This window comes from Myotis nattereri, assembly GCF_964212035.1.
Source record: "Myotis nattereri genome assembly, chromosome: 6".
NCBI classification, from domain to species: domain Eukaryota; kingdom Metazoa; phylum Chordata; class Mammalia; order Chiroptera; family Vespertilionidae; genus Myotis; species Myotis nattereri.
Window position 1 is genome coordinate 64296493 of NC_138081.1, and position 12259 is coordinate 64308751.

Consider the following 12259-nt stretch of genomic DNA (forward strand, 5'->3'; position numbering starts at 1 on the left):
AGAAGCTACACAGAGCCTGGCTGTGAGGCGGACAGAGCCCCAACCCCCGACTGGAAGTCCCTCAGATCCGGGGAAATCAAATGTAGTATTGCTGCCTTTTCTTCAGGAACCAGTGACTTTTTTAATTCCTTTCTTTTTGATATAATTAGGTTCCAAGATGTTTAGATAGGAAATTATTTATGTGTCCATATTTCAAAGGCACTTTATTGTGTGAGAGAAATGAGGGAAGAGGAAAAGTCTATATAAAAACAAATCTAACTTGAGATGAATATTTTTGAGATTAAAAAAATGTCTGTTGCTCTTTCCATCCCTTCTCTCCTTCCAGCTTTATGATGTTATTAAGGTGCCTTTTCCGATACAATATTTTCAAATGATTCAAACTCTGGGGATCCTGCTGATATTTGGCTGCAATGCAATATATTTTGGTATTTGAAAAACCCTTACAACGTGCAGGCATTCTGAGAATATCATTTAAGCTCAGGGAGATATTCTGCTCCCTTTCTCCCAAATATTTCATTAGAATTTACATAAATCAAAGTTCCCCAATGCCATAATCAATAAATACACCGTGTTGCTAATTTTTTCACTTGTTCATTAGTGCCTAAGATCAATAGATAGACATTACTTATTGCCATCTTCAAAAGACTGCTTTTTGTTGGTTGTTAAAAAAATCACACACATGCACATATACTTTTTAATGAATGTACACACAGCAATAGTTGAAATCAAGGCATGTACTCTTTTGGGGTAGTGGCATTATCCTGAAGAACAACTTAAAATTACATATAGCCACACAAAAAACTGCTGGGCTTACTGGGACATAGATCTATATCTGCACATGTATATCTATATCCGCCTGTGTGCATGTTTTATATAGTGGAATATACTTGCTAATCTAGGAAAGAAAGCTATCATTTTAACACTGGCACATAAGACCACACTCTTTAATAAAATGCACAAATCGCACACCTAAACATCTACTTATACATTTCTAGGAACAGCAGGCTACTGGTGACACCTGGGTGTTAGGATGGAGATTGATCTGCTTAAAAGTTTAACACAGCAGCTGTAACTGACCTGTGGGTCACATAAGTCTAAGTCCAGTTAGGGAACAGAAGTATTGGTGGGGAAGGAGAGCATGATAAATGGGCCAGAAAACTCATCTAGTCATGAGAAAATGTACGAGCAGTCATTCCTGCAACAGAGCTGAGTGTAAGGTGATGGTAGAGACACACCCCCCCTATAGGAGGCCCATGTATGTTCCCCCTAGAGATTGCTCCTTCACCCTCTCACAGCCTCTGAATTCTTTTCTGCAGGGGAATAGGACAGATAACAACTTCTTAAGTTTAACCTATGGCTTTCCACTTGGGAAACTAAAACATTATAGAATCTTTTGATGGAACTTATAATTACGGCAGAAAAACATCAGTAGATCCTATTTAGCCACTGTGAGGGGTAGCAAAGAAAACTACCATTGGCCCTTGAACAGCATGGGGGTTGGGGGCTCCAACCACCATGCTGTGAAAAATGCACATATAACTTTCGACTCCCCAAAAGCTCGACTACTAATAGTCTACTGTTGACTAGAAGCCTTACTGAACATATAAACGGTTGACTAGTGCTTATTTTGTGTTACATGATTTATGTATTGTAATCTTATAATAAAGTCAGCTAGAGAAAAGAAAATGTTATTAAGAAAATCACAAGGAAGAGAAAATGCATTTACAGTACTGTATGTATTTACTGAAAAAATTCCCATAGAAGTGGACCTGTGCAGTTCAAACCTTGTTGATCAAGGGTCAACTGTATTTGACTAGTAACTGCATGCATTTGCTGTACCTGTTCCCCCTTCCCTGCCCCTCTCCTGCTCTGTGCCCACCCAGTCCCTCCAGTATCCGAATGTTCAGTCGCTGGTTAGAATTAAGGTTACCTGAGTAATGCTGTACAAGCTGTTGAAGTGTTTCAAACTGGGCCCGGGTGGTAATGTAGTATCCACCATTGTCAAGTTTGCGAATTTTATAATGTTTGACATGGTCTCCTTTCATATCATCCCAATCACGGATGGAAAGTGAATAGGCACCTGGTAAATATGCAAAGTATTAGCAGCTCCAATCTCTGTGAGTACCATTTGTTATTTAGGTCTCATTTACTTGACTATTCTGATTAAACATTATCAAGCAGAGACTGCCCCTGCAACACACACACACTTCCACTCTGTAACATAGGAAGAAAACACCTCTTTTCTGAAAATGTCAGAAGATATTAGCAATAAAATGATTTACCCTTGAGAATGAAGGCTATTTGGAGTTTTCCCTACACCCCTTCCTCCCCCATCCCGTCCCCTGCCCTGGCAAGATGGAGAGGAGCACAGACATTCCAGGCTGTGCATGCTCTTTTGCCCCTGGAGCACCATGGAGGAGGGGATGGTGGGTAGCAAGGAAGCGTAGGGACTGCTTCTCTAGGGGTGAGCGTCCCATTGCTGCTTCACAGTACTTTCCCCAGGAGTAGATAGCCTGTGTCTGGCTGATGAAGCTAGAGGCCTCTGCTCGTTGCCTTGGCAGGGCTCCTCTTGTGGGCTCTAATGAGACGTTAAATAATGAAAACGCCAATAGTTGGAGGAAGAGCAATCTTCACTTATGAAAAAAGCCACAGAGGAAATGGAAAAACAACCTGCATGCTTGGCGCCTGAGGAACTAAGTTTCAGAAATTCATAATTCTAAAGGATCTGTGAAAATTCTGTGATCTTGTGCGCCCGGAGGAGGGAAGCTGCCCAGCCCCTGTTACAAGAGGAAGGTGTTGGTTCTGAGCCTCTGTAGTCTTTGTGGAGCTGTCTGTAGCTCCAGAGCCTGGAGGAAAAGCTGAAAATAGGACTCCCTCCCTCAGAAGGCAGGGAGGGTCTGTGCCATTTACAGACCCGTCCCTTAGAGATAAGCCTTTCATCCCCTCTGACTGATCCACAGATCTGAATGACAAGTGAACTTCTTGGGCTTATTATCTTACCTTTGGTGGTTTCACTCTCGCGGATAAGAAAGGTACCTCGTGGGTTTCCAAAGGACAAAAGCTGTCGCTCAGCATCTTTTCGGCCAAGTTTTCCAAAGTACCACCTATAAATGAGATCAAGAAAAGGAAACATTTGATAAGAATCACTTTAAAAAATGGAATCACGCAAGCTCTTTTGCCCCCCCGATCCTTGTAACCCACAATTTCATCCTTAGCCTTTCCCTATCTATTTTTTTCCTAGCCTCATCTAGTTCCCTTTCAATCTATTCCTGATTCCACCCTTAATTCATCTCTTTCACTCTTAAAAAAATCAGATTTGAATTATGGGTTATTTTCCTTCCCTCTGGAGATGACAAGAACTGATTTGTGTGAAAACTGCCACCTGCCTGCACAAAACGAGAAATCCAAGACCTTGTTTAAAATGGCAACCGCAGGAAATCCTTCCCACTCACATCTACAAGACCATGGATTTCTGAGCATAATTACAATCCCCAGGAAATAACAAAAACATAGTCTTAGTGTACATAAAGGTCATTAATCAGGCATTTAAAAAACAGTCAGCCAGAATGGATAAAGAACAAAGACAATATTTTCAGTATCTGCCTACCTATACGAACTCTGAAAAATGGTCAAGACTAGCCCCAGTTTGCAATGAGGTCTGCCCTGGGATGCTGTTTGCATTGTCTTCCTGTCCAGCAGGTGTGAGGAAGCCGATCAGTAAAAGGCGTTTGCCAAGCATCTGGATTGGGACGTGTTGCACGCGTGCTCTGGCACAGCTGCAGGGCAGGTGACTGTGCAGAGTCAATGAGCGTGTCCTTGAAAACGACCCCATGTCATACACATCTCATATTCTCTTTGTGATGACACTCCTGTGTCATGTTAGGAGGCATCACATCAAGCACCTCACAACCTTTGTCATTTGTCTTTTATCACCCCTTTCACTCTCTAGCCCTAACCACAGCCTGGCAATCATTTAACGGTTCAGTTTGCTCAGTGCTGAACAAGCAGCAGGGGCTCCAAGAACCCAAGCAAGAATTCGGGAGCACCCCATTGAATCTGCGTAAAGGAACCATTTTTAGAATATTTAGCTGTGAAAGGATCCAGCTTTAGAAATGAAATTTCAATTCATTACACTTGAACATAGCTATTGTATGTTCACTGTCAAATTCTTCTGTGAATGAAAGAGCTTCCCTGAAGATAAGAAAAGACACGCTGCATGCTAGCTCCTCAGTGACTTTTAAAGGCACCAGACTGTGCAACAATCCTAACCTAACACTAGATGGTATAAAGAGAATTACACCAATTATTTGTGAGAAATGACTTTGTGGGTCTGTATCAATTAAAATGCAGTGCAAATACGAACAGTGGTGAAAAGAGAACTGTTAGAACAATGGATTTCACTGAGACAATAGTATAGATAATGATAATTAATTGCACATGTAAAACCACAGGCACTTAAAAAATGCTATTTTATTCTTTAAAAACAAAATATTTAAAAATGGACCATTATAAATACAACTTAAATATATAGTGGGTTAGGCTCCCAGTTAAATAAAAAAAAAGCTACATTTTGGTGGTACCTTTTATGCTGAAAGAACTCAAAGATGTCTGCCAATCTGCCCTAAAATGAAAATTCAATACAAATTCCATTATTCACTGATGATGAGACACACTCACTAGGAGAAAAAAGGAGCTCAGAACCACTGAGTATTTGAGAGTGAGAAACAAAACCAGTCTCCGTAGAGGAAATACAAAGGAATTAAATATAAGAGTGTGATCCAGTTGGGGATCTGGCTGAGGCATGGAGTCTAATGCTCTCTGAAATGTATACAAATCCAGGGCAAAAATCAAATATCAGGGTCAATGGTTGGGCTCTGTGGCTGACTTTTCTCCTAATGCAAGACGGCTTCCACTGAGCAGGAGGCAGGTCCCCAGCATGTCAGGGAGGGGGCCAGGTTCCTGTTTTTGGGAGACCACAGCCTGGCTCCCTTTCCCTCAGTTCAGAAATTGGGGTCGCCCACAAGCCATAGATGGTCCTCCAGGCTGCAAGTGCCTGCGAATCCCCACGGGTCCGGAGATGGAACAGTGCTGGTTCCTTCTAGAATGCCCCCAGACTATGGGCCACCGTCCAAAACTATTAGCAGTGAGATCATTGGGCCAACTAACTGCTAGTCACTATTAACTACCAAAGAAAAAACAGAGATCCCAAGTCAAAGGAAAGGACTATTTGAAATGCATCACCACAGGATCTCTCGAGCCGTGGGACACAGCCCATGTGAGACAGTTCGATCTGTGGCATGGAAAGCCTGTCTTCTTAGTGCTCCTTTAATATTCTGATTAGATTGAAGAGCAAAAATCTCAATTTGGTAAGAATTATTTGCCAACTCCCTCCCTCCCACTCTTTCTCCCTCTCCCTTTCTTTTTTCAGTAGACTGTAGGCTTAGAACCTTGGGTTGGCAGTAATATATGTTCTAGCTAGAATTTCACCACATTTTTATGATTATTCTCTATTTATGGCAAGTAAAATTGAGTTTTCATTTAGGTTACTGACACAATGTTTCCTTTCAAAAGAAATGTCTTAAAAAGTGAGCAGGCTTAAAGAAAAACAGTAAGTTAATAATAGCACCGGTATTCCACAGATAGGGCAAAATACAATGGCTTAGGCCTGGGAAACATGGCATTACCGTATCATCTCACCCTTAATCACGCCAGTGAATTTCTTCTCCCTCCTGCACAATGTTAATGGCATTTTATTGTGCCAACTAAGGAGTTAGTGAAATGAAAAAACGAAACATACTCTTCTGCCTGGATAGAGTCAACTGGAGCCACGTAATTGCTGGGAATGTAACCTGTCTCTCCAGTTGTCAAGGAGCGGGCTTCCCACCAATCTCCTTCCCTGCAGAGAAAAAAAGACAAAGTGAACACAGTGACCATTTCAATGTTTTGCAGTTACAGACTCAATGCTGTAAGAGTGTATGACTATCTCCTAGTCATCCTACCACCTGATTTCTCTTATTCTAACACAGCCCTCTGTGAGGGTCAAAGGATCTCCTGTGAGTTAAATCCAGAATTGTCTCTTATTTCTTGCCTTATTTGCTATTCTTTAAAAATTGATTTTAGACAGAGGGGGAGGGAGAGAGGGAAAAAGGAGGAGAAGAGAAAGAGAAAGAGAGAAAGAGAGAGAAAGAGAGAGAGAGAGAGAGAGAGAGAGAGAGAGAGAGAGAGAGATAAGAGCAAAACATTGATTGGCTGCTTCCTGCACACCCTACTGGGGATCAAGCCCCCAACATGGGCATGTGCCCTGACCAGAAATCGAACCGGCGACCTTTCAGTGCATGGGATGAGGCTCAACCAATTGAGCCACACTGGCCAGGGCTCTTGTCTTATTTGTGAGTTAAGCATATGGGACCCGGGCCAGGAGCGGGCTCTCTGAGTGAGGGGGGGTGCAATATGCTTGGTAAGTGTTCCCAACTTGGACAGAGGGAAAGGGAACTCAGCCAGGCTATTTAAGAAAAACACCGTAACAACAGCAAAATGTTAATTATGTGAGGTGGAAGTAGGTATTAACTAACTTGTTATGGTAAACATTTCGCAATATATATGCATCAATCCATCGCACGGCACACCTTAAACTTACAGACTATTATGCCAATTATATCTCAGCAAAGCTGGAGAAAAGTAAAGCACACACTGTCTCCTACAGTCTCTGTTTCGCCCCCCACCCCAGGCAACCAGGATCCTTTGGGTGCTGGAGAGACGCAAGCTGTTGGCTTTAGTGTAATTTGCCAGCCATTAAAAGACTCACCAGAAAAAGAAAAAGAAATGCATTAAAGCTGCAGATCATCTGAGAGAAGAAGCCTGCTAGCAGACCCAGTAAGGGATGGAAGCATATTATGAATACTTGTCTGGCCTGCTGAGGAAAATGGGTAGAATAATAAAGATACAATAGGGTATGCCTTGCTCAGACAGGTTCAAGCTGAGGTCGCTTTATTGTCTACTTACAGCAATGACTGGAGTCTGGTGGGGAAAAGGGGGGTGGGCATAGCTGTGTGCACAAATGCGGGGACGGGGGGAACCAACACTTGTGAGATTCATGTCACACCAGTTTGTACGGATGCAATAGCCTGGTCTCAGTCTGTGGAGCTCTCAGAGCTGTGGGCTGAAGGACAGGAAAGGGGGCTTGTAACGCCACTCGCAGCTTACAACAGGTGAGAAAACTGAAGGGGTAGAGTTCATGGGCTCGACTCACAAGCTGTGTGCGGCACAGAGCGGGGATGGAGTGTGTGCTCCTCCCTGTCAACAGTGGTTAGCAGATCTGCGAGGGGCTGTAGCTCTGGCACCGACTGCCCAGTTCCCTCCACCAGCCTGGAGTCAGGAGTGTGCGGGGCGGGGAAGCATTGCTGCCCTTGAGTCGGGAGCTGAAGTGCCCAGCCTGTCCCCAGAGGCCCCATGCCTTCTCTCCTTCCTTGTTTGGCCCTTGGAGGGAGCAAGAGAAACCCTAGGCCTCTCTTAAGATCACTTGTTGGCTGGACTCTGTGCCAAAGCCCTCGGCCAGGGAAGAAAGTGAGTTGGCTTTTGGCCCTGGTCAGGACCGTCCCCAGCCTGATTTAAGGAGAGAGAATAACCTGCACATTACACATGAGCCTTACTCAAGAGACCCATTCTTTAAAGATGGAATCTGAGTAAAATGACCCATGAGCAACAGCTCCATATGCGATTGAGTAAGGCGGCAGACAAATGGTGACAAGCCTACATGTGTGCAGTTGTGGGAAGTGTTTGGTGGCACAAGTAACACAGAACAGCCCACAGGAAAACAGGGCGCTGGCAAAGGTTTTTAAAAACTTACGTTAGAATTAGTTTTTCAGTCTTTTTCCTTTCTCACCGTGTTAAAGAAATTTAAACAGAAAAAAAATCAGTCAAAAGAGGGAAATAATTGTTCTCATACCTAGGAAGTCCTTTAATAATCTTAAATTTAGTTCATGTGCAGATTTTTATTATAAAATAATTTATACATACAAAGAATAGGTTTATATATGAACACCTATGAGTCCATTACCCAACTGAAGAGCTAGATCATCATCAATTGTGTGCAATCTACCTTGTGCTGCTTCTCTACCTCATCCCTCTGCCTTTCAAGTTCAAACATGATTTAAAAGATGTCAACACATTTACAGTTTGTACTGGTCTCTTTTCTTCATCCTCCAAAATAAATACATGGAGTTGTAAAGAAATCATCTAAGAACACGTGGGAGTTTATTTTTTTCTTTAAACACTGCATGTATTTAAGAAAGATACTATGTTTGGAGACACTGTCTTTAACAGGGTGACAATGCTTAGTGCTCCAAAATTCCGCTAGATGGAGACATTTCATCATAAAAAACAATACTTATCATCTCCCTTCTCCCTCCTCCTCCCCACACCCCACACTCACCTGGGAAATGCTCCAAAATGGTGAGAAAAAAATTAACTGCTGCAGCACAGACTTATTTTTTAATGCAAGAAAACCTTCATCAAGTTAGTTCTAATTGATTTAAATTAACAAAAATGAAGTATAGCATCAATTTTGGGATACTTGGTAATGCCAGCTGGGGCAGGAAGCCAATACATTTTGCTGCAGGTTGGGGCAAGCTCAGTCTTATTCAGGTGATCTTCTATTAATCAAGTAATTTCCATTTTAAATCCAGCATTAACTCTCTCATTCTGTTCTGGGTACCTAAAGAGTTCAGCACAAATTAGAATCCAACTATCAGCTCATTCTAAAGTCATGTACAGGAATTCATGAATTTCTCTTAAGTGAGGATTCCATTAGTCTCATAAGAGTTTCCAGTTACTCAGGAGAAAGATAAAATCCTTTCCTCTTTTTCTAGGCCTTCTAGGATCACTGTCTTTATCAAAGGAGATATGAGGTGATAAGGACACAATGTATTAGGTAGTACACTTAATATGTTGTGCCCAGAGAGGCTGGCACAGACTCAAAACATCTATCAAGAAAGTCTTTTGAGGAAATAAGTAAGTCATCTTTTTAAATAGCCCAATTCACCTATAAATTAATTATATACTCTTTATAATTCATTCACCTTGATTTAGGAAAATAGGGTCTCTACTACTGTGCTACCTTTTATTTCTTTTTTAAAAATATGTTTTTATTGATTTTAGAGAGAGAGGAAGGGAGAGAGAGAGAGAAACATTGATGTGAGAGAGAAACTATGATTGATTGCCTCCCGTATGTGCCAACATGCAACCTGGGTATGTGCCCTGACCGGGAACTGAACCAGCGACCTTTCAGTGCATGGGATGATGCTCAACCAACTGAGCTATACCAGTCAGGGCCCTTTTATGTCTTTACTTGAGTTATTGTGAGTAGCATTATTAAAGGTGCATGTCTTTAAACTGTTCTTACAGTTCAGATATTTCATTAATTTAAGAGTTGATGAGCTTTTCTTTAACTGTTATTCTTTTTTAAAAAATTGATTTCAGAGAGGAGGGGAGAGGAAGAGAGAGACAGAAATATCAATGATGAGAGAGAATCATTGATTGGCTGCCTCCTGCACGCCCCCTACTGGGGATCGAGACAACAACCCGGGCATGTGCCCTTGACTGGAGTTGAACCCGGGACCCTTCAGTCTGCAGGCCAACACTCTATCCACTGACCCAAACCAGCTAGGGCAACTGTTATTCTTTAACATATCCAAATACATGATTTCAGCCCTGGCTCTGAATAGCTTTTAAGTTTTCACAACAGCTTCTAATTTAAAGATTTATTAAGAGTGTAGCCCAATCCCCAAAACTGCTCATAGGGCTTGTGGTCCCAGGAGCTGGATGCCCTGATGGAGCCAGGAAGTGGTATTTGCAAAGGAAGGTCAGTCTTGATCTGACCAGCTGTGGGGCAGTTTTATTTCAAATGCTGGATTCTTTCTAAATTGACACTGCCCATCTGACTTTCAGAGAGCATGATCCATAACAATTTTATCAAACGTTTAGGTGGGGCTCTAAACCAGGATTTCTTCTTATTCTGATGAAAAGAATTTGAAAAGAGTCACTACCCTAGGCAATGACTCCTGTTCGACTCTGTTTATTATATTTTGAAGAATAGCTGTTTCTAGGTGGTAAGTCACTCATCATGAAATGAGAAAATAGAGAATGAAACAGATGAATTAAACAAAGATGTTTTGCAAAAATGGGTTCAAGTTTAATACTGTCCAAATATACCACACTGAATACTTAATACAGGTCAATGAAGGACCACCCACCCCCGGGCTGGGCAGTAGTGCCATTAACTGTGGGCACATATGCACACACACAGATCACATAGTTCACACTGCACTTTAAAACACAAAAGCCAGCCCTGTGGCCTTCCATTTCTGCCTCCAGTCAGGGAAAGGAGTGGGAAGACGCACAATGGGAGGTGTGGCAGCTGCCCCAGGGAGACAGAGCCCTTCCCTCCCTCTGCCAGGGAGAGGCTGGGGGAGGGGAGACACATGCCATCTGGTTCTGTATTGCTGCTTTGTTTTTCCTTCATGATTTTGTCTTCCCTATTATTACCCTTGACTTCAGGTTATTGCATTTGTTACAAAAACCTTATTTCCCCCAGAACCTTTACATGGCATGTAGGATGAGGAATTCCACTGGCAAGAAGGAAAAACATTGAAGGGAAAAAACCTTGTAATATTTTCTTCTAAGAGAACAGGGTCAGAGGCTCAAAGCCTTCCATAAACATTAAAGGCAAATCACAAAATATGGATTGAGATAGATCAGATCTTGTTTTGAGTGTTTCTCCAAAATTCCAATTGGACACCATTTCAGATTCTATCCACATTAACAAAGGAAGAAGTCCTGGCTGTGACTTTGTCAGGACTGGCTTGCAAGGCCCCTACAACCTGGTGCCAAGCCCACTTGCAGTGTGGAGAGAACCTGCAGAAGAACGGGAACGGTACTCCCTGCCACTCCTTAGCTCTTTCAGGATCTGGTTACAAGTTCTAACTAACCCTGGCTTAGAGGGAATATTACATGAAATGGGAAGGGAAAGTGGAGTGTATTTCAAAGTCTGTAGACTCTGACAAGAAACATTCATCTGAGAATCAAACGAACAATAAGGTATTGGATTATCAGAAGAGATCAGAGCCAAATTTTCTCCTCCCTCACCGCCAGCCACCCTTTCACCCTCATATAACCTGAATGGTTCAGTCCCCTCTGATGGGAGCCTCTGGGCCTTTCCAAGACCAAACCTGACACTGTACTTAGGATGCATCCCCGAATGTCACTCTTGGCTCTGGCACCTGCTAGCTCCTCTGTGCACCTGGGCAGCTTCCAAACTTGAGCCTCTGGCTCCTCATGTATACAGTGTTGACTATGAGACACACCTCAGGCAGTTGTGGAGAATAAATGTGAACATTTGCAACTTAGCACATGGCTGGCACATAAGGAGCCTTTGATAAATAGCAGCTGTTTACTATTTCAAAGAAAATTCCTGGGGCCTTTCCCCTCCACGAGATGTGGAGAGAGTGGCTGGGACAGGAGACTGCACCTCGGTCCCGCCACATCCCACAAGGATCTCCGAGTGTGCTGCACCCATGTTCTTTGGGAAGCAGAAGAGCCGGCCTCAGGTCCTTCCACCATCATGAAATCCAGTTCGCTCAGGGAGCAGAGGACAGGGCAACCAGACTTGGGGCACAGGAAAGCTTCCAGGAGGCCCCCACTCCTTCCCCACCACTGGGAACACTCACAGGAAAAGCTGAGGTGCAGGAGAGAAGGCTTGTCATGTCAATGTTGGACACCACCACCTTCTCCAGTGCCCAGATTTTTCTGGAGGGCACTCATGCATGCACACTGCCTTTGCCGGACGGAAGCAATATTCAAACACTACAGGGAGAACTGACCCCTATTTACTCTTCCTCATGGAGGTATTCATTGTAGTATTTGAAGAGCGAGTGCTTCTCACCCCTGAACCTCCCCCATGGCCTGCTGATTGTTGTTCCTATGGCCACATTTAAACTGCACACATTGAAGTCACTCAAGAGTGGGCGAGATCACTTCTCCCATCTCACAAAGATTTCAGTCACTCACAAACTTTCGTTATGGGGCAACGCCTCCACAGGCTTCACCCAACTGGGATGTTTAGCAGTTTTGAAAACAGAAGGAACTTGCTGCCAGCCTTAAGCGAGGATTTAGCTCAGCTGTGGGCAAACTATGGCCCATGGGCCAGATCCGGCCCGTTTGAAATGAATAAAACTAAAAAAAAAAAAAAAAGACCGTACCCCCT

The 12259-nt window shown here is 43.1% G+C and overlaps 1 protein-coding gene across 6 annotated transcripts in view; it reads right to left on the minus strand.

Annotated features, from left to right (window-relative positions):
* The window catches only part of FYN (FYN proto-oncogene, Src family tyrosine kinase), a 206560-nt gene that overhangs the window by 36571 nt on the left and 157730 nt on the right, over positions 1 to 12259 (minus strand). For all 6 annotated transcript variants that reach the window (XM_081094723.1, XM_081094719.1, XM_081094722.1 and 3 more), the window contains 3 exons: positions 5798 to 5896; positions 3001 to 3104; positions 1931 to 2080 (listed from right to left, as the gene is read on the minus strand). In XM_081094723.1, the coding sequence (XP_080950849.1) occupies positions 1931 to 2080; positions 3001 to 3104; positions 5798 to 5896 (353 nt within the window). The remainder of the gene's footprint in view (positions 1 to 1930; positions 2081 to 3000; positions 3105 to 5797; positions 5897 to 12259) is intronic.